Source organism: Branchiostoma floridae, chromosome 18 (genome assembly GCF_000003815.2).
Source record: "Branchiostoma floridae strain S238N-H82 chromosome 18, Bfl_VNyyK, whole genome shotgun sequence".
Classification (NCBI taxonomy): Eukaryota; Metazoa; Chordata; class Leptocardii; order Amphioxiformes; family Branchiostomatidae; genus Branchiostoma; species Branchiostoma floridae.
In genome coordinates this window covers 9165589-9187425 of record NC_049996.1, presented here as the reverse complement: position 1 = coordinate 9187425, position 21837 = coordinate 9165589, and the positions used below count along the sequence as shown (strand labels likewise).

The 21837-nt window shown below is 38.4% G+C and overlaps 1 protein-coding gene across 1 annotated transcript in view; it reads right to left on the bottom strand.

The window, feature by feature from the left end:
- Positions 1 to 21837, bottom strand: part of LOC118406216 (kalirin-like) — a gene marked incomplete in the record, with an annotated part of 160338 nt that overhangs the window by 20096 nt on the left and 118405 nt on the right. Inside the window, 4 exon segments of the mRNA XM_035806117.1 lie at positions 1828 to 1905; positions 5681 to 5834; positions 6538 to 6661; positions 18436 to 18676. Of these exon segments, the coding sequence (XP_035662010.1) occupies positions 1828 to 1905; positions 5681 to 5834; positions 6538 to 6661; positions 18436 to 18676 (597 nt within the window).

The following is a 21837-nucleotide window of genomic DNA, read 5'->3' as shown; positions in this document are numbered from 1 at the left end:
CGGAGGTATATCAAAAAGTCATTTTGTACAAAATGCATAGTCTGGACATTTCTTCTGTCTATGAGTGTCGTATTGTTTACTGTAGACCTCTTTTCATTCTGGCGCTGCTAGCACCAGCATCATGCATATTGTACATATAGCTCTAATTATCTGTGCACCAAGGAAATGGTAAGGTCATTATATTGCTATTTTCCAGAGCACCAGTTGATAAAGATAGAGCAAAACCCCACTTTCAGTGGTGTTTGATACCCTTTGCTAAATCACAGCAAAAATCCACTTATGGTAGCTGTGACACCCTTAGCTAATATACACCACTCCCACATGCATAAGGTGGCTAACCTCTATGTAGGGTACTGACCCCCATAGGGCATGTGTGGCATGCACCAGTTCAAATGACAAACACTCCCTGCTGGGACCCTCACTGCAAAAATTACCTTCCAGATATATTTCCCAAAAGACGACTTCTTGAGTGAATCTTTGGAGCATCTGGTCTTGAGTTAAGAGCCCTACAGTAATTTGTATCTCCATGTTTGGTCAAGTCTATCAGTATATGTAGTGCAACATGACACCTATAGTAACGGTCATTGACATTTCTCATACTGTCAGAGCAAAACCTGCGTCTATCCACCCACTCGTTAGGTAATTAAACTTCAATCTATAGTTCCAGGTATGACTATATAAAGGGAAATTAATAAAAAGTACCTTAAAGGGGGTTACATATAAATCTAGAAGCCTTCAAAAGTCTTGTTATTTATGTCCTGCTAAAACAGTTAATTTGGAGGTGCACTGATTTAAGAAGATGGCATGAACATCTTGTTTTTTCGAAGGTAGCTTTTCTTAAAAATACTGTGAATTTTTATAAAAAGTACCCTAAAGGGGTTACATACAAATCTAGAGGCCTTCAAAAGTCTTGTTATTTAAGTCCTGCTAAAACATTTAATTTGGAGGTGCACTGTTTTAAGAAGATGGCATAAACATCTTGTTTTTTCGAAGGTAGCTTTTCTTAAAAATACTGTGAATTTTTATAAAAAGTACCCTAAAGGGGTCACATACAAATCTAGAGGCCTTCAAAAGTCTTGTTATTTAAGTCCTGCTAAAACATTTAATTTGGAGGTGCACTGTTTTAAGAAGATGGCATAAACATCTTGTTTTTTCGAAGGTAGCTTTTCTTAAAAATACTGTGAATTTTTATAAAAAGTACCCTAAAGGGGTCACATACAAATCTAGAGGCCTTCAAAAGTCTTGTTATTTAAGTCCTGCTAAAACATTTAATTTGGAGGTGCACTGTTTTAAGAACATGCCATAAACATCTTGTTTTTTTCGAAGGAAGCTTTCCTGTGGATATCAGTGAGGATGAAGACCAATAATACAAATAATGATTTAAAGGAAGACAGTTGATAACGAAACCTCAAAACGGAAAATTCCACTGGAGTACCATAAAAAAAGCTGCCGGGAGATTCATAACCAATCGATCGATCAATCAATCAATAAATGTCCTTTATCTTAATTAGATTAGGCTGTAGAGGTCCAGTGGGGAGAGGGGGACAATGGTAAAAAGGAGGACAAGAATGGATCATCAAAAGTATGTTTGCCAACCCCTACCCACCTACCAAATACCATAATTATCAATGATCAAAACTTTCCACTTACAAAACAAACATCACCAAAGGTAACTTTCTTGGTGAGGAAATGGAATGTCATAATTGATTGCGTATTTTTGCCAAGTGATAAATAGATACAAGGTAAAGATTTAATTCTAAAAACTCTTAATTAAGACATTGTACTTCTGATGATAACATCTCAAGAATACTAAGAAGTTCAACTTACATCCTCCAGAAGGTCTTCTTCTTGTGCCAGGGGTGGCGGGGTCGCTCGGCCGACATCGTTGTGCCCAGACAACAGGTTCTACAACACATAGAAAACAAACATTTCAAAAAGTGACAAACACTACACAAGATGAGCACACTAATTAAACACAGCATATAACAATGATTGCTCCAGTCAATTCTTAAAATAAATGCTACAAATAACCTGTAAACACATTTACATTATTTAATCCAAACTCAATTTAGGCCATTTCTCTTACAATGTATTAATAGCCTGCAACTAAAATTCAAAGTTTAAAACTCAAGACCTGAACGACCAACAGCGAATTCTGTCGGAAGAAATGCGCATGACGTTTGTTTGTCAGTCTCAAAGCTACCCTAACATCAGCCATGTTCATATTTGCAATATAGTTGAACACAGTACTTCTCAAAAGTGAGGATTCACATTATATATTAGTAGGACTGAGCTGTGTTGGAAGATAAGAGGAAATTGGTCTTTAAGACTTCTGCTTCCTGCCAGGTACAGGTAGTTGAGGTGGAACAGGAAACTTCAAATGTCATTGACCCCAAGTAAGACAGTTAAGTATGCATGACTGGGCATTGTTGTCTTACTCAAAGAAAATAGTTCTGTTTCTATCAGACTTATTTTTATCAAGAAAATTGACATTAAGTTATGATCTAATTTTCATTATCTTCTGTTTGAGTAGGTAACATTACAACAGTTACTACATTTACATGTAGATGCACATGTGTCAGGACATGACATTGATCATTTGGCAAATCTTTATGGCAAGATTCCTACACAAAGCTGTAGAAGACCTTTGCCGGAAACTTCAGTATTTATACTTAGTGGGAGGTTGGTACCAATTGTTTCTCTGGTTTTTGTGAGGGGTTATCTTTAGAATCTCAATGTCAAAGCAGACAGCCTTTCAACAAAACAACACACATACATGTACAGCTACAAGGACTTGATTCTACAAGCCTCAAAACATCATTTGAATGGTTAAAGATTATGTCTCAGATTGGCAGAAACAAGCCCAATGTATTGGTTGCTTTCAACAAAGAAGATTCCTTAGGTCAGTGGCATGACTCCCACAAAAACACCAGATAGAGAGAGGCAAGTAAAGCTTTGAGCGATTGTTGTTAGTGTATGGCTTACACTGTATTCTCTGTCATTCATTGTTCAAACAAAACTTCAAAAGATATAACCACAGTGATGGTGATCATTAAAATCACAAACTAACGTGGCTCCTACATCATGAAAGTACGACTCAGCGAATCCAGGCCATTTCTTATGACAAAGACATACAGTCAACATGTATGACACACAACAGTACTGCACCTGTGCCATTCAAATAAAGTCACAGTGACAGTGACTACAATACACATCAAAATCAGTCTTTCAACTCAGAGAGAAGCCAGGACTCCAGGATGACACTCTATGGTCTGAAGCACTGATCATTTACACTAATTCTCACCAGTAACAAGCAGCAGAGTATGCTACAAAGCCTAACTTGTGCAGGCAAATGTAGGTCAATGGTTCACGTTGCCTGAAGTAGAGTGTCCAAAAGAGGCTTAGACATTTGGCAGGTTTCAACATCCCACATTTTCTGTCTGGAGAAGGCCTGGAAACGTGATGTTTATTGAGGTTTTAAAAGAGAAGCTCTACATTTCATACATTGTCTAAGGTGGTTGTAAAATACTGCTCGTCATACATTTGTAGCAGCTGCGTCTGTCCTTATAGGATAACAGTTCCTAACCATCCATTTCTCAGCAGAAAAATAGTCAAAACAAAAATTGTTCCGGCAAAACTGAAAGTCCTATCTCTGCATGACCCAACCCCCATACATAAATGTACATGTAAACAAATGATGTACTTTGACAGAGCTTATCGTATAAGGTCGTGTTTGCATATATAAGGATGATAACTCTTCTGTAGTTTCCAAATGTTGTGTCGAAAAAGATATCGTTTGCAACGGACAAAATTCTGATGCGACGTTGGCCAAACATCCAACAGTAACAACAGAACAACAACTGCTCTTTACACATTGCAATTGAGGTACCATGCTGGGCAAGACTTAAAAGGTATCTGACTATTGCTACATGTAAATGCATGTACAAACAATTCACCAGCCAGGCTGAGTCCTGTATATGTGCATGCACATTATGTTCTAAATAGTGCTTATAAATGTATGAGGCTATAAACATCCTTTGTATGTTCACACTATAAACATCCTTAGCATGGTCACATATACATTGTATACAATGTATGTCTAACTAGTAAAGAGAAATACTGAGGAATGCCTTTTCTCCATGTCAAACAGCTATCACTTACCAGCACGTTCAACTGTTGGTACAGAACGCTCTGAAATCCCGTGGAAACATCACACTGAGCCTTCTTGCCCCTCTTGTTAAACATGTTAATGGTGCTATGATGTACAATGCTGAATCTGCCCAACCATGTTGTGACTAGAGAGACATGACTATAGGAGATAGCTCTGGACCTTGTTACAAGGTTAATGGTTCCTGTGTCCTTGATGCCGACCGTCAACGATAATGTAACAGCCTGGTCTGATGTAATGGGTGCCCTGTGCACCAACATGTCATGCCTGTTTTGTTGTACTTTAACAGATGTACTTAAACAAAGTGTAGTTAAAGAGTTTTTCTTCCTTAAAATCACATTCTGGATGAAAATGTCTGATAAAAAAAAGCACCCATCTTTCATATTTGTTTTAAGAATTAAAGTTTCCATGTATAATTCTTTCACATTTTTAGAAATCCACAAAAGCACAATGATCATAATACTTTCTCTTGAAAGTGCCTGTGTCACATATTAATTGTAGGCATAGCATATGCCAGGACTAAATGATGGTTTGAAGTTGAACATTAACAGTGAAATGTTAAGACTATTGTGCATCTGTCTAAGACTTGACCTTGGCAATGACTTCATTAGATGCTGCTAGTGCATCAAGTGTTTACTCATTTTTCTGTATTGACTGCACTTATTTGATGCATAGAGAGATTAGCAAACATTATCAAGCACTTTGCAGAGCATATCATTCCCTATTCAAACAGCTTTTTCTAAATCTACTGACTACAGCTTGAATACTCGCAATACATATAGATGACAGCTAGAATACTATTCACTTTTCAGCCACTTAAAGAGGCAGTGATGTTTGCTTAAGAGTGACAGAGCCACATAAGTCCGTCTACACTTTTCTTTGATGTTCTTCGACCTTTTTAAGTTCAAAAACCTACAGCTTCAAGTCGTGATTACCATTTTGATACTAAATCTATGTACATGACAATAATAATTACAAAACCATTATCATGTATTTGGATTTATTATCTGGCCAAATGATGACCAATCAGGAGTCTCCATTTCATTTTGAATATCAGGCTGTAATACCATTGGCCAGCCAAGAAGTGGTTGGTTATTCTTACTGACAAGGCCTTATGTCACCATTAACACCAGAGGGTTGATCATTATCATGTAAGCATATGATCCTTACATGTTCAACCATTTTTCTAATTAGATGTACTTGTATTGAAGTGTTTCTGCCAGTTCATCCTAGTGATGCTGAAGAAGAATGATGGTTGTCACTCAAAACGTCTGGAGTAAATCTCCGTTCTTATCCAGTTGTAGAGATTGAATTGTATTTGAATATTGTTTACCTGCACTGTAAAGTTTTTGTATGCGTTACGTATACGTTATGTCATGTGTGAACTTTTATGTCCAGGAAGACTAGCGGTGTATCTTGTATCACAGCTAATGGACGAATAAAGCCTCTCTCTCTCTAACCTGGATGTCTAATCTTCATAAACACAGTCATGTAAATGTTGGTTCTCCTTACCTTTCCCTTCTGTTTCGCCCCCAGTGGCTTCTTCCCCAGTCTGCCTGGAGGCAGTGGTGGGGGTGGAGGAGGGGGTGGGGGTTCAGGGATCGCCTTGTCCACCCTGGTCGATCCTGCGCTACTCAGCTTACGGACAGGACTGGTCAGCCATTTTCTGTTGGGCATATCAAAGATATTAGGGGAAAGAATAGGAACCCCTCCCTGTAAACATATACCCTTGTGGGAACATTGCTGACCTGTGTCCCACTCAGAACAACAACAAATCAAAGACATCAAACGAAAATTGATATTAGAGGTATTACTAATAAGGATAATTTTCTGTGAAATAATGTATTTCTGAAGCCAATACAGCACTGCCATGATCTTATTTTCGCCATATATAATCTAATATCCTGAAATATACAGTATACTGAAAATTTTGTTTCTTTACTTGTTCATCCAATCATCCATCCATCCATGATCCATCCATCCATCCACGCACCCATCCATCCACCCACCCACCCATCCATCCATCCATCCATCCATCCATCCATCCATCCATCCATCCACCCACCCACCCACCCACCCACCCACCCATCCATCCATCCATCCATCCATCCATCCATCCATCCATCCATCCATCCACCCACCCACCCACCCACCCACCCATCCATCCATCCATCCATCCATCCATCCATCCATCCATCCATTTATTCATTCAGAAACTTTAACACCCAATAGAAACTTCACATACACATACGAATGTAATAATATAGGTTTAACTTAAGATTGTACATATAAGACAGAAAGAGAAAGAAACAATGACAAGAAAGTTTTCATCAAAGGATTGAAATCTAAATGTAAGACCTGCCCCGCACCTGAAGCTGCCAGCCCGACGTTTGGCGTGCGGGGACGTGTGGACGGTGTTGGGGAGAGAGTAAGAGGAAGTAGCCGGGTTGTGGCCACTCTCTGCAGCCGGACACGGAGCAACCGTCAACGCATCTGTAACAAAAGCACACCATTCACACATCTTTTAATCTTTATTCATCAAATCAACACTGCAGAGTTACCCTGTGCAGTAGTATCTCTGAATACCATTGAGTTTAGAATGTAGTAAAATTACATTACATAATAACTAGACACAGTAGGCAAGGCATGAGTACACAGTACATTAACTAAAAACCATCTGTAACAAAAACACATCATTCAAACGTGTCATTTGTTAAACTTTCTATTTGGGCAAAACATGTTGAGCAAAAACAGTGTGTTATCTTCAAAGGAAGACAATACCGCCAGATTTTGTTACATTAGGACGAGATCAATTCTGCACATCCTGGTACATGTAATCATAACAGTTACTGTATTGTGTCTAAAAATAACCTCTATCTAGTATGAGCTGGTACGAGCAGGTTTGTCTTTGCTGAGAAAGACTTACTCAAGATCAAGTGCAATGTATGAAACTTAATTTGTCATCAAAGCTCTCAAAAGGTACAAAGTTATCTACAGCTGAAATGAGGTAAAGCATGAGGCCTTATTCTATAGGTCCTGGAGTACTAGTATGTAGCTCACCATAGCTCATGTTTGTAGTCAGACACACCAGGGTGGTCTCTACTGTTATCAACAAGTGTTTGCTCAAAGTTGGGTCCCTAAACATGCAGTAATGTGCCGATAGCAGCAGCCCCATGCCTGACAGAAGACCTTCTATAGGACCTACATGTATAAGCCTATAAGCCTACTTAGGCTACTAATGTACACTGTTAAAATAATTGCAGAAACGATATACAATGCACAAGTATCATAGACAGAATAAAACAATCAAATTGTACAATAAAATCCTTTGCCTGATACAAATTTGCATGTTACTAAATACACAGAAATGTTTATTTCTGTCTATTCAGAGTTGTACAACTCAAATAGTTTTCATTCCTATTTCAATTCATCCTTTGTAAGAAAATGGACTTCATACTACAGTTCACAATTGGTAACTTATTACTTCAAATAGGTGTTGAACTTTTGCATCAAAAACACGTCCGTCCCACTTTATAATCATAAATGTACCTACCTAATGCTGACTTAACGAAGAACACTTCTGACATTGCCATCAAAATGTTTTGATGGATCAGTCAAAATCAAAGCTGCCACAGAAAAATAACACCAAACCTAGGACAGTTCCTCAACCGACGAGGGAAAGATCCATTCCATTACTTGTTAGCAGGAGGGGGTTTCAGAAGTACTGTTCGAATTTGACTTGTCACCCTTCCATTCTTTGTCTGAAACTACATTTTGTAACTCCCATCTAGGCCCATCCATGTCCACTACTATCCTAAACCTGTCTGGTATCTGTCAACGCCCCTTTATTTATGAATGAAATATCTGAACACCCCTGGAATACAAAATGGAATAGCTCAGTCACCTATACCATTCCCTAGATGGTGCTACTGTACTGTTACAGGTAAACATTGCCATGGAAAAGATACATACAACTTCATTAGAAGCAATTAGAAAGTGTAAACCAATGCCTGGCCACATAACAGTAAAGGAGTAAGATGAAACTGACCATGACTTTCAACCATGAATTATTTCCTACATTCTCAGAGCAAGAATATACTAATACTACCATAGCACTGAATATGTTAATGTTAATTGCCCCTATGAAACATTTAGATACTGTTTTGTATGTGCCTGCGTGTTTGTGTTATTGGATATTTGTGGACAGCATGAATTACGTACCTTTAGATATAGATAGTGATCATATTTGGTATCTGTTGGGAATACTTTATCTTATCTTATCTTATCTTATTTGATCCCCTAGCATTTTTCCTTGGTATTGTAGCAAAACTTCTTTTTTCTGCTTGATATCCTGTGGTTTTATTCTACAAAATGTAGGGCAAAGATAAACTCTATTAAAGAAAGAAGCAATTCCGCATCAGACAGTGCTGGTGCTGCATGCATAATATTGCACCCACTACCTTTGACATTTTTGGCCACTATTTCGGGCAGCAATAAGCAGTCACCAGTGGTTTTAAGCCCTGCCAAGATTACAGGTTATTGTTCAACACCGGAGGGAGATTACACAGTGCAGGTAATAAGACCAGGCTAAGACCAATCTGTTCCTGTCTAAACCAGTTGAAGAAGCACAGAATTACCGGTACCGCCCTGTCTGAACCTACGCTAGCTTTGTGGAATAGACAGTGTAAAATACAGGCTACCATCAGAAAGCAACAGCTCTTTTATGGGGTATTGTTTGTGTGTATACACCACTCTACTACCAAGGTAGGGGTGTCTGTCTATAATTATTAATTATCTTAAAATACTGTTAGAATGTTTCATCAATACCTACATGTTTTGTGTACTAGCAAGCCAGCTTTGTGGAGTAGACTGAGGAAACCAAACTAAGACAAAACAGACTCTACGAATTCTATGAAGATTTGCAATAATTTTCCTAAATAATACACCGACACAGGAAATTTATTGCTTATTCATATAGCACATACAATATGAAAAGCACATAAAATGAAAGAGGTCCTGCAAATAGATGCTGAAATAGGTATTTTGAGGGCTGCTAGCTGTTACAATATCTGACAGGACCTCTAAGGCAGCCATTTCTTAATATCACTTTAAATCATTAAATGAGAACTGTAGGACTATATGAAATAGGTGCAAAAACTGAGACAAATATACTTTTAGGAGACTTAAGAAATTAGAAATGAACAAAAAATTTCAAATCCCACGCCCTCAAAAATTGAAGCAACATAATGTTACACCCAACATTTTCTCCTGCACAGTTTTCTGCTTATTACTGTTGTCCACATGCCTTCCTGTGGGAAATGAGGGACTCTTTGAGAAGACACAGCAAAGGGCTGATTACTCCAGACCTATTAGTCCTAATTCCTCTGGAACTTCGTTAAGGAGACTACTCCCTTCCAAGAAATCATTCGCCGGTATTTACACATTAATGAGCTAATGGGCTTTCCTGGAAGATTTTAGTTAGAATGTCAAAGAAGTAGATTTTGGCTTTAGGATAAGAAGCGGTATATGTCAAAGTGTCCTTTATGTTTTACATGTGCTAAGACAGCATATCAGTTTACTGTTATAACTCAGCCAAAAGCATTGATTTGCATTCTATTTGATATTTTCATAATATTATACAACTGTACAAGTACATGGACATTTCTATTCCAAGATAAAAAGACATGACAACCAAAAATTTCACTGAAGTACTGTAGTAAGCTGCTAGGAGGCCTTTGTTTCCAGACACCTACCCACATAGCAAATATCATAAAGATCGATTGACTTATATATACTGTATATTATGCTGTTCACAAAGAACAGCACTGGAAATATGATATTTCTAGCAAAGGTAATAAGAAAAGAAACTAAGATACCGGAACAACAGAAAAGACGGCATACATTATGTACAATGTTGTACATGTATTAATCAAGTTTCCATGGCTAATTCATACCCTGTAATATCCCTGTAATGTTCATGTTGAGTACAGTGTAACAACGCTTCAGGTATGGAACTGTTGCTTTGCCAATTTGGGTCAATTGCACCCATTGACCCATATGTTCGGTTGGATCATACATCACACAAAATGCTAGCAGATACCGCATCATGCACTAGTATGTACTAAAGGCACAGTGTTGACCAGAGGATGGTCTAAACCTGCACTGGGAAAAAACTGCATCTGATGAAAGATCTAAGCTTAGACTAGAGAAAGAAGGAGAATTGTATCCATGAAAGCATAATCAAAAGAAAACAAAATTCCAATGAAAAATTGAGTCAGACATAAACATCTTTAAAAAAAATGAAAACTGCATGTTGAGTTTTCATTGATTTCGTGCCTTTTTGTTTCGGCAAATGTATTGAATCATTAACTTCCTTGGATAAAAGGAGAAAAACAACATTATCCATAGGTTTTATTCCGGCAGGATATCTCTGAGATAAATTACATCACATAAGCCAGTGACTTTACGGTTTTGCTCATAAGATGAGGTTTTCCATAGCGCACACGGCTGGTTATTAAGATACAGGTAATTTCCCTTCCCTAATTATGAAACAATTACCAAAGCATCGTTAAACCATGTTTGCTTCACCCAACTGAATGAGCTAATTGGCCAGAACCCCTTTGATGTCACCGTTTATTGCAAGAGAATGTCCCTACTAAAGGAAGCTATTTGAAAATGACAGTTATTCCACCTAAAATACATAACCACAAGGCTTACAAGGCATTATCATCATCACCACCATAATGTTTGCCCTCCTACACCAAAATCATCATAGTAAGGGTTTTTACCAAAAGACTATCTTGATAAACATGTTGATACATGCAAATACATACAAAAGTACAAAAGTTAATGATAAAAGCTTACAGAATAGTATTCTAGCCAGCCTGAATTTTTTTCATCCCCTGGATTTTGAATGGAAATTCTGTCGAGCATGAACGGTGGATTATAGAGTGTATGGGAAAATTTTGAAATCTCGACCCTCTGAAATGCTATTTCCTGCATTTTTAGGGGCAAATTTTGCTGGTAGTGTAGACTCAGGTTCAGGTTCAATGGCATCCTGCATTAGCTTTTTCTACTTGAATTAAAGGAAGCAAGCTGAATAAAAATTCCAGCCCACCCCCCAAAAAAGGCAAGGGTCGGCAGGTTTTTCTAGGGTAGGTCGGAAAACAGGAAACACATTGAATGTCAACATTATTTTCTTAGGCCTCTCACAATCATTGTGGCCTTATCCTCCTCAGGGTAGAAAAAACATGCCTTTTTTTCAGAATGTTAGGATGACCTAAATCTTTATCTGACTGGTGATTTTTCCCAGATGGTTTTGGGTCACCTTATCACTACGTAATCTCCTGGATATCTTCATGCCCTAATAAGAAAATTATGGCTGGACTTTCTCCAGAGACAACAAATGTCAGGGACTATATACAATTTACATACATTTCAGGGCTCGAAATACCACCTGCATATGCAAGTAACTGGTTGGTACAGGTAAAATTGGAGCTATGCAGGTATTTCTGGTATCTACCTGCACCTAACCTACTGGTCCATGTACTGGGTATGTATACAGGTTAGTGCAGGTATTGGAGCTGTGCATGTATTTCTGATGTCTACCTGCACGAAACATGCACTGGTCCATGTACTGGGAAAATACAGATTAGTGCAGGTAAAATTGGAGCTGTGCAGGTATTTCTGGTACCTTAGAACCGGCACCTAACCTGCAGTGGTCCATGTACTGGGTTTTATAAAGTATGATGCAGGTGTATGTGGATTGTTATTTTTTTTTTACAAGCTGCATTGACAGTTACCTGACCTATCAGGTATAAAGACAAATAGCAATGGTTCCTCAACAATTCTAGCATAATTCATTCTTCCTAATAAATTCAGAGTGGTACAGGTAAAATTTGTCTGGTGCAGGTAATTTTCAATGTTATCTACATTGTACACCAGTGTATGCAGAAGAAAGTATTTCAAGCCCTGATTTTGTATCAGGCAATGCTCAGAATACTGTTAATTATACAAAATGCATGTCCAACTACATGACTAAAAATACACATAGTTCTCCATGCTCTACATGTATAAGTATGGAGTAGTAAATTTACTAAGATTACTCTAACATTGCTTAATCAAGTTAATGCTGTATGCACCATTTAACTGTGTCAACTAATTGGCCAGAACCCATTTCATGTCATCTGCTATAAATACTAGCGGTGCATGTGTATGTATGTATGTATCTGAGTGCATTACTTCACATCACATACCAATGAATATGTACACATTTTTCTGTTCATATGAATACTTAGACCTTTATCTAGGACATATTCGCATTGTGCATTGTAATGCAATGATGTAATTCTTTGATATCAACTAGCCTACTATATTTCCAATGTTTTAAAATAAGGAGCATTGACATCAAGCGAAAACATGGGTACAGAATTTCCTTTCAACTACCCTCCTCATTTTGTTTATCCAGAACATTGTATCTGTAACATAATAATTCCACAGATAATCCTAGAGATAACATAAATATTAACAGTGCCACTTTCATATCTGTGGGGTCATGCCAAGCATAGAGAGTGAAATACGATTATACCATTGGGCCTCCTAGCAATTGCTACAATGTACAAAATTGCTATTCATAGACATCCGCCCAACGTCTCAGCAATTCTGCCTATAACAACTGCATGAAAACAATGCAGCTGTGCATTAATTGTTGCAATATAATCGTCAGCCGTCTAGATTTTCCGGTGATGTTATAATCGCACTGTGCGGGAAAGCAACAGTGTGAGTGCCTCTTTGACAAGACGCGGCGACGACGAAAAAGGCCCCCTGATTTCGCATGCAACACATGTCCGCCTCACCCGTGAACATGACATGGAATTGACAACACGCAGGAACTGAAATAAGATCTGCCTCCTCTCAAATTCACGGCCGGATAGAAAAGCAAACACAGATAAAAGTCCACCTGAAAACATCACCCTCATTAAATCATCGCAGCTATGATATTCCTCCCAGCAAAACAAGCGTCCCCTGAAAGATTATAAACAAATTGTTGCTCTTGGGGGAAAACCTTGCCAGAATTCAAATCCTAAAAGCTGTAAAATGCAATGCATCTGCATGAGTATGCAATGGTATAAACACGAGATTAGGGTCGCAAATTGCCCTGTCGTTGGGAGAGATGGATAGACGGTAGCATTAAGGGCTTACCTTTCCTCCGCGACCGTGTCTTGATAAAGGGGAAGTGGAGATAGAATTTCAGGTTACCCAACGCAGCCATGGTGACACGGTGGGAGACTGGGAAACGCTATTGGATTTGCATACAGAATCACTTGGCTTGGAGAGAGAGAGAGATGGAGAGAGACAGCAGAGACCTATTGACTCAACAGCAAGCCACATCCGAAGGGATGCCCGGCATCGGAATCAACATGCGGTTGGGAGAAAAGCGACGGAAAAGGAGTGACGACTCGACGCTCCCAGTCATGACGTACACACCGTACAAAACCACTGGTATAATGGCTGAATATAGACGCCCTGATGATGGGCCGGGGCAATATTCCCAGACAGGAGAAAATAAGACTCGGGCCGGACAGACAGCTCTGAATCCTGCAAGTCAGATGAAAGATGATACAAGAAGGCTGCAGGGGAAAACATCGGCGGGTCCACTGACAAATGAGCGGGGGGATGTTTTCTTTCTCCTTGCAGTAAAATTCTTACATTTTTCTCTAAAACCAGATTGTAACCTGTGTGCCTACTGAAATCGAACAAGTAGTGCGATAGATACGTATTCAATAGTTTGTTGTCAGAGTGACGTTAGGAAAGAGAAGGAGACTATGTACCATGAACCCCCTCAAAGGGTATGGAAGGGTCCAAGTGGTGCTGAGACTGGCTGGTGCATGCAAATGACTTCAGCTGATGAGGGCCAACATGTCTACAGTAGACTGGTTAGGATGAAATCCTCCAGATAAAAACCATTACGACATTTTCAACGGGCATAAAACAGCCCTATTACTTCATAACCTTAACAATCTCAACAGGTGATACGAAATACCTATCTTAGAACATGTAAGCTGTATCTTACGGTGAGCACCTAATGGTTTATGAAATGATGCACCTCAAAGAAAACCAATTGAAATTCTCATTCTGTCGAAGATTCACTGCACTTACATGTGAAAATTTCTATCTGTATATCTTATATCTAGATATCAGTAATGCACAAAAGATTACTTTAATAAAAAGTAACTGTTAATTTTTTAAACAGTCATTTGACATCTACCACCTATCTGTTGAACCTATCTGTTGCATTTCACTTTATGCTATATTAAGGAAATGTGTTAAAATATGTTTGAAATTTTTCAAAATGTATTTTGATGGAAAAATTGTCTTTCCTTTTGGGTGAGACAATAAAAAATTGCCAAGTCATTCAGAGTCGATAAATATTTCAAGCCTACAAAATTGCTTCTTATATCTATAATCTACAATTTATGATTGAACATCTTGCATTAAAAGGTTTATTTTTTAACTTTTTATCAATATCACAGCCAATGTCCTCCATTTTTTAATATTGCATATCAGCAAGCATAGTGCAACAAACATGTAACATTACACACTGTAATCTATGGTGGCAATTACAGCAGTAACCAGGCATTACCCTAGCACTGATAATTAGCCCTTAGGGACAGCCTTGCAGTAAAGATCTTCAATGGACCATTTTCTATGACCTTCAACCATTTCAGACTCACTGGTTGCAAGATGCTTTATTGTTAATTCATACATAATTGTTCAATTTGCATAAATTTGCATAAAGAGCCCTAGAACCATGATGTCACAACTGGACCACAGAACAACATACCTTAAAATGATCGGAAGACATCAAGCTATCATTCTATGATCATAGTGAACTGATTATATACTGGGTGTGCTACGAAACAACACTTTTTCAGGTATCCTCTCCTGGACTATCATCCATTTCAGACTCACTGGTTGCAAGATATTTTCCATCAGGGACAACATGTTGGACATAAACATCTCATAATAATGCGAGCTGTAGACTACCCAAATATATAAAATTTAAAAAGCCAGTCTACATACATATTCATATTTGTCATTTCCAACTACTGTTTTTCTTTTTCAAATTAAAGTAAACTTCAACTCTACTTTTTGGAAAATTTGATTTCTCATCAGTGACAACATATCGGACATTGAATATCTGACAATGCATGCTGTTACTGCTGTACTCAAATATAAATCTTAAAAAGCCAGTCTACATACATATTAATATTTGTCATTTCCAAGTACTGTTTTTCTTCTTCAAATTAAAGTAAACTTCAACTTGGTACTTTTTGCGAAATTTGTTCCTTCTTGGAAAATACATTTTTCATGCTAAGATTGATGCGGTGAGATTTCCAGGAAGAGGCAAACCACACAAGTAAGATGAATAGATAATATTCATGTGAAACGCCCACAGTTTTCAGCATGTATGTCACTCAGTGAGGTGTACCCATTCCTAGCCTAAATCTCGCTTATACATTTGTAGCAGCCCCCCACCATCCAACTGGCCTCTGCAGGGAGGGGCAGTTACAGCCTCAGACAGCAGAGTTTGTCTTACCCAAAAAGTTATTTAGGTAGACTGTCCAGTCTTAAATACAAGAACATCAATGTATCAGTACTGTTCTCAAATAGACTTGCACTCAAGTATATTATTTTTACATTATCTTGTTATTAATAATGCTTTATTCATTTACACTGATGAAAACATATAGCACTGGAAAAAGCTGAAAGCAGTATTATCTTTGATTTGAGATCTCTGGAAAGCGTGGATTCCCTGCATAAGATACTGAAGTCTACAAATGTTCTATTGACTGTTTATTCATGTTTCTGTCATCATTGAAGACCACAGGCTATTCTGTCCAATAGTTCAGGTGCAGGTTAAGTTAAAGGCACAGGTGCAGACTTATACACTAAACCTCTGTGTTGCTAAATATACCTGATGATATGTTTAGGTACACATTCCTAGTCTAACGCTAGTTCACCTTTATTCATGGAGTAACCTATATCCATTGTTTTAAAAATTGGTAATTAGGGATATCAAGTCAATGGATGGTGGTTTCAAATTGCAAGACATTAAATAATGGTTTGAAACCACCATCTGTCGACTTGCTATCCCCAAATACCTTGTTTTTTTTCTATAAACAACACATATAGGTTAACCTGCGGATAAAGGTGAACTAGACGTGTTATACATGTATGTAAATTGCATTTGCAACACAAGGGCACAACATCTGTGTCTTGTAAGTGGATTTGAACCCAGGGCCTCTAGGTTCTGGGCCAATTAACATTTTAATCATAATGCTAACATGATGCTTAAAACCACAAATAACTGGCTTCTACCGTATCATCAAGATCCAGACAGACGTACGGATACACAGACAACCCCACCGAAAACCAAAACCTTCTTTTCGAAGATAATAAAACTGCTAACACATCGTAGGTTTCACTTTACACGCCTGCCTAAACACCCCTTTCCAGCCAAAGTGAATGGACTAGCCCAACAATACAGACAGATGCACAGATACACAGACAACCCCACTATAAACCAAAACCTTCTTTACGAAGATAATAAAACTGCTTACACATTGTGGGTTACACTTTACACACCTGCCTTAACACCCCTTTCCAGCCAAAGTGAATGGACTAGCCCAACAATACAGACAGACACACAGATACACAGACAACCCCACCAAAAACCAGAACCTTTTTTTACGAAGATAATGAAACTGCTTAGTAAACACATTGTAGGTTACACTATACACGCCTGCCTAAACACCCCTTCCCAGCCGAAGTGAATGGACTAGCCCAACAATACAGACAGAAGCACAGATAGACAGACAACCCTACCGAAAATCAAAACCTTCTTTACGAGGATGATAAAACTGCTTAGGTTACAATTTTCACACATGCCTAAACACCCCTTTCCAGTCAAAGTGAATGGACTAGCCCAACAATAATATGCTGCCTGAGGCAGTTTTAGGTCCAGGAAGTCACCCAAAAGGTGGGAGGCATCAAAGGATCTTCCTCTACCAGGAAAGCTTTTGATTTGACATCACAAATTAATAAGAACCTAACAGGATCACCCTGCACCCTGTATTCCAGCTCAAAATTGAAAAGAAATATGTCTTTGAAGTATGAAATTACACGTATGTCGTTTATTGCCTGGCCTTTAGACTTCGTGTGTGGGTGGGGCGTGGGTGGACATGATAAGGGGTTGTCCTCTTTTCTGAACTTTTTCTTTTTCCAGTTAGTTTGGAGAAGATGCATAATAAGATTATCTGTACGATGTACCTTGCCAGGCTGTACAAATTTAGGCCTTGTTTAATACAGAGCAACCGTCTGTTATAAGCAACCCTTTTTGCTCAATCCCTCAAGTGGTTCCTTAGGACAGGTTTGACTGTAGATTACAATTTTCCTTTTTTTGGCACATGCTGCACTTAAGGTCTGATCAAATCTATAATAAATCCACAAGTAAAGGTAGTCTCAAAGCCTTTAAGAGGCTAAAATAGTTATCCATTGCATCATACTGAAATGGCATGATATTGGTAGGCCTATTCCTCTCCTCTCCTAGATTTTACTATTCGAAATCCATAGCTTGTTTGAGGTGTGACAATCTAACATATCCCTCACAACTTCAAACCAGCCCATATAAAAAGCTACATGATATGCCTCAGACTCTCCATCTACAAATCATTAAGAAATGTTTAAACAACATATGCTCAGGAGTGCCATCTGGTGATTTCCTTACAAACTGCAGACATGCCACTGACACATTACACAATAACAACACATGACACTGTTTGGTGTGAGAGTGACGCCTGCTTCAGGCGCCACATCTTGTCATATCCGATGGAATTATGTCAATGGTATCCACTAAACATGTTGTAAAAAGCAGTGGTGCTTAATGTCTGGCTTTTAGCCAGGCATGCATCCATGCATCATTTAGACACTCCTTTCTTGAAATAACAAGAATTGGATGCACTAGACAAACTTACACTGGGAGCAGATTTTCTGACAAGCATGAAAGTCTTATTGACCTGGGATGCCACTAGGTCATCTCTCTGACAGTAATATTGCCCTCAGGATACCTTAGAATTGAACATTTTAACTTAAAACTTTCTTAAACCCTGCACCATGGAAGGTGGATGCCTCCAAACCCCCTTACAATAGTGACAAAAAGAATTTGGAACCTCCTATGATAAAATCCTTGCTAAAAGGATGCTTACCATCCATGCTGAGACTGCTGCGGGAGTGTGCCACGGCCAGGATGTTGTTCGGCACCAGTCCCTCCGCCGACGGACTGTTCTCTGTCAGCAGCGTACGCACCAGACAGAACTCGGGCTTGTTCTCGGGACGGTCCAGAAGCTCCACTGTCTGACCCTTGAAGACGGTGATCTCTTGGCTGCCGGTCGCTTCGAAGTCTTCCACCACAAGCGTGACCTCATGACCCGAGTTGCCACTTTCGAACTGTAAGAAACAAGGATATGTTAAATGTGTCACTTGATAACTTATTTCACCATTTTGCTGAAGTCTTCCACCACAAGCTTGACCTCATGACCCAAGCTGCCACTCTAAAACTGAAAGAAACAAACTTAGAGAGGTATGTTGACATATCTCCAACAAGATCTCTCCAGCGTCACTGTCGAAAGACACCGGAGGGTTGTCTGAAACATCTGACCGTCTCCAAAATCATATCCAGTTGCTTGAGTAACTGCTTTTTGGCGTATCTTATTATCTGGACGTCTAACCTTTATCAATGTATGTTGAAATTTACTTCATTGGAACATTCTGCCATATACAATGTATAACTGCAGTTCATGCCCAATCTGCAAGGGGCATAAGTTACATACAATGCTATGAACTATCTTCTAGGGTGAGGAAATGCTCTTTTGCTTCTTTGAAATGTCTGGAGTCAAATATTTCAAGTGGTTCCAGATGTTTTCTTAGGAAGATCTTATTAAGTCTATTGGAAAGCAATAACACCCATAAATTCAGCACCTGGACAGATACCATTCAACATTCCGATAACAATACTTTTCAGTTACAAAACAAACCGAAGATCTTTCTAACTTGAAGTTCTATTTCAACTTCTTTGCTATATTCTAATGAAATTTGTTGTTACTTTTTAAATCTTATCTTTTCATTCAGTTTATATCCTTTCACCTAATTCTTTAACTATCATTCACAAATACACAAGAAATAGAAATTAACTAATGAAAAATTGTAATTCCTGGTGTTTCTTTAGACCTCTTCATTTATTAATATGGAAATTATGAAGATGACATTTTGAATGCAGTGAAGAACTACTCTCTATAGAGAGGAGCACAGCTCCACTGTTTGTTATTGTCACTTTGTAATATGCCACTTCCCAAATCACCAATGATCTACCGCCTTTCAAAATACTGTTACCTACTTCAAGTGCAATATCCATTACAAAATCAAATCTTCACTCCACTAAAAGGGAGTCTTTAGGCACAGTTTTGCCCAAACTGAAGGTGGTGAGGTAAACGAGCTACTAATTGGTGACCACAGCTGGAGATGGTGTAATGCACTAATGGTTCTGTGAAGGGCAGGAGTTGTGTTAGACAGTCTACCAGAAAAATTTACACCTCAAAATGTAGGAAATTGCGTTTCGGGGGGTCTAGATTTCAAAATTTTCCAGGGGAGCATGACTCCGGACCCCCTAGGAACGTCACGACTTGGCTGCTTGAAAGGAATCAAAATCAATGGGACGGAAAATGATTTCAGGCTGGCTACAACCATGGTGTGAGGGTATCACCTGACTTGTACGGATGGGAAAGTGCAGTTTGATCAAGTTGATGGCACAATAAACACGTGCCTAGTGGGGCCTGAAATACTAAGTGCACATGCACATTTTCCTGTACTCAATGTTGGGCTAACGTTATACACCTAATTTTTCACAGTGGGTGCACCAACGCACATAGACATTCATGTAGGGTACCATACATGTATGTATAGGTACTAGTGGTATACAGAATGCTGTCAACATTTTCAAACATTTTAGGTTTCAGAAGCAGAAATAGAAAAGTGTACTGTTTTAGTCTAATGTTGTGCACCCAAATTTTGTTTTATACACCAATAATATTCTTCTAAGACTTTCTAAATGGTGGTGCAGTAAAAATTACCTTTGCAATAAGAGTACCTACGGGACAGTCTCAAAATTCTAAAAGAAATGCTTTTCAAGATATTTTGCACAATAAAGAAAACTGTCATCTATACAAGAACATGTTTCTAGTTGTACATTTTAATTCTATCTTGTTGACACTGACCTTCAATTCTGTGATTAATTTTCAACTGCTATCTAAAATCTATTCTTCAAAAGCCATTAATACAGGATGAGGTAAGACTTTCATTCAGCTCTGTTCAGTTCATGCAATTATATCAATTGATCCCCTGTTCTTTTATTACCAAGATTTCCTTTGACAAGTTTATGGGATGCCCTAAATTCAGCCTTCAATTAACTCTAGATTTTACCTTTTTTCAAAGAGTCTAACAATAAAATCAGATACAACATCAAGCAACCAATAGCTTATCCCGCCCTCCAATTTCATTGCTAATTCTGTACATGCCACCCACTCACAGTAGTGTTAAATCACACACTAATCACTCTGTTCCAACCTGCTCCAGGATCGTGGGCGGGATTTTCAAGGCTACGAGGCAACTAAAAACGACCAATGTACTCCAGGTGGATTTTCCTTTCTATTACACCAAAAGATCCTCCGTTACATTGCACAATAATTGGATTTGGCCATTCGAAAGCAATTCTTTGGTCATCAAAATAACTGCAATGCTCCAAAAGTAATTAACAACTGCATGGGCCATGGTTTACAATAACAACAACATAGCACCTAAATTCTACTTCCATTCTATTGTACCAGAATTGGATTTGGCCATTCGAAAGCAATTCTTTGGTCATAACAAAAAGGCATCTCCTAAAAGTAATCCACACCACAGTCATGGTTCATAATAACAACATAGTAGTTTTAACTACTATAATTTAAAAATTCTACATTGTACTTCCCATCTTTCCTAAAATCTCATGTATCTTCAAGTTAAAAACCCTCTACAAATAGTTGGGAAGTCTATCAAAGCTTTAGGTTTAAGGTAAACAAACAAAAATCAAACTAGACATATTCTGTATCAATTTTGAAAGAAAAAAGGTCTTGTAAACTCCAAAACAGTCTACAAAACAGTCTATAATAAAAATGAGCCCTGCACTAAACATTAGCAAGCTCTAAATACCATCAGAAATAATTAGGTACATCAATTCTATGAGAATTGACAAGCCATGATGCCGATTACAATATACGGGTCAGTTTCTATAGATTGAACGCATTGATTTCTTCTTCCAAATGCAAACAGTGAGACGACAGTAAAAGGGTGATACCATCTTGGTTAAAACAGCGTGGCCATGTTAACAATACTGCGAGGAATTACCCACAGGTGATTTATACAAAAATCAATGCACTACTACACAGCCCTCCATACATAATGATAACCTTCATGGCTGTGCGCTGAAACAGATAACCAACTGTGAGACGTTCCCGTTCACTAGACCAGGAGCATTATTACAACATTTGTCTATGCATGATCACGTCCAAAGTCAG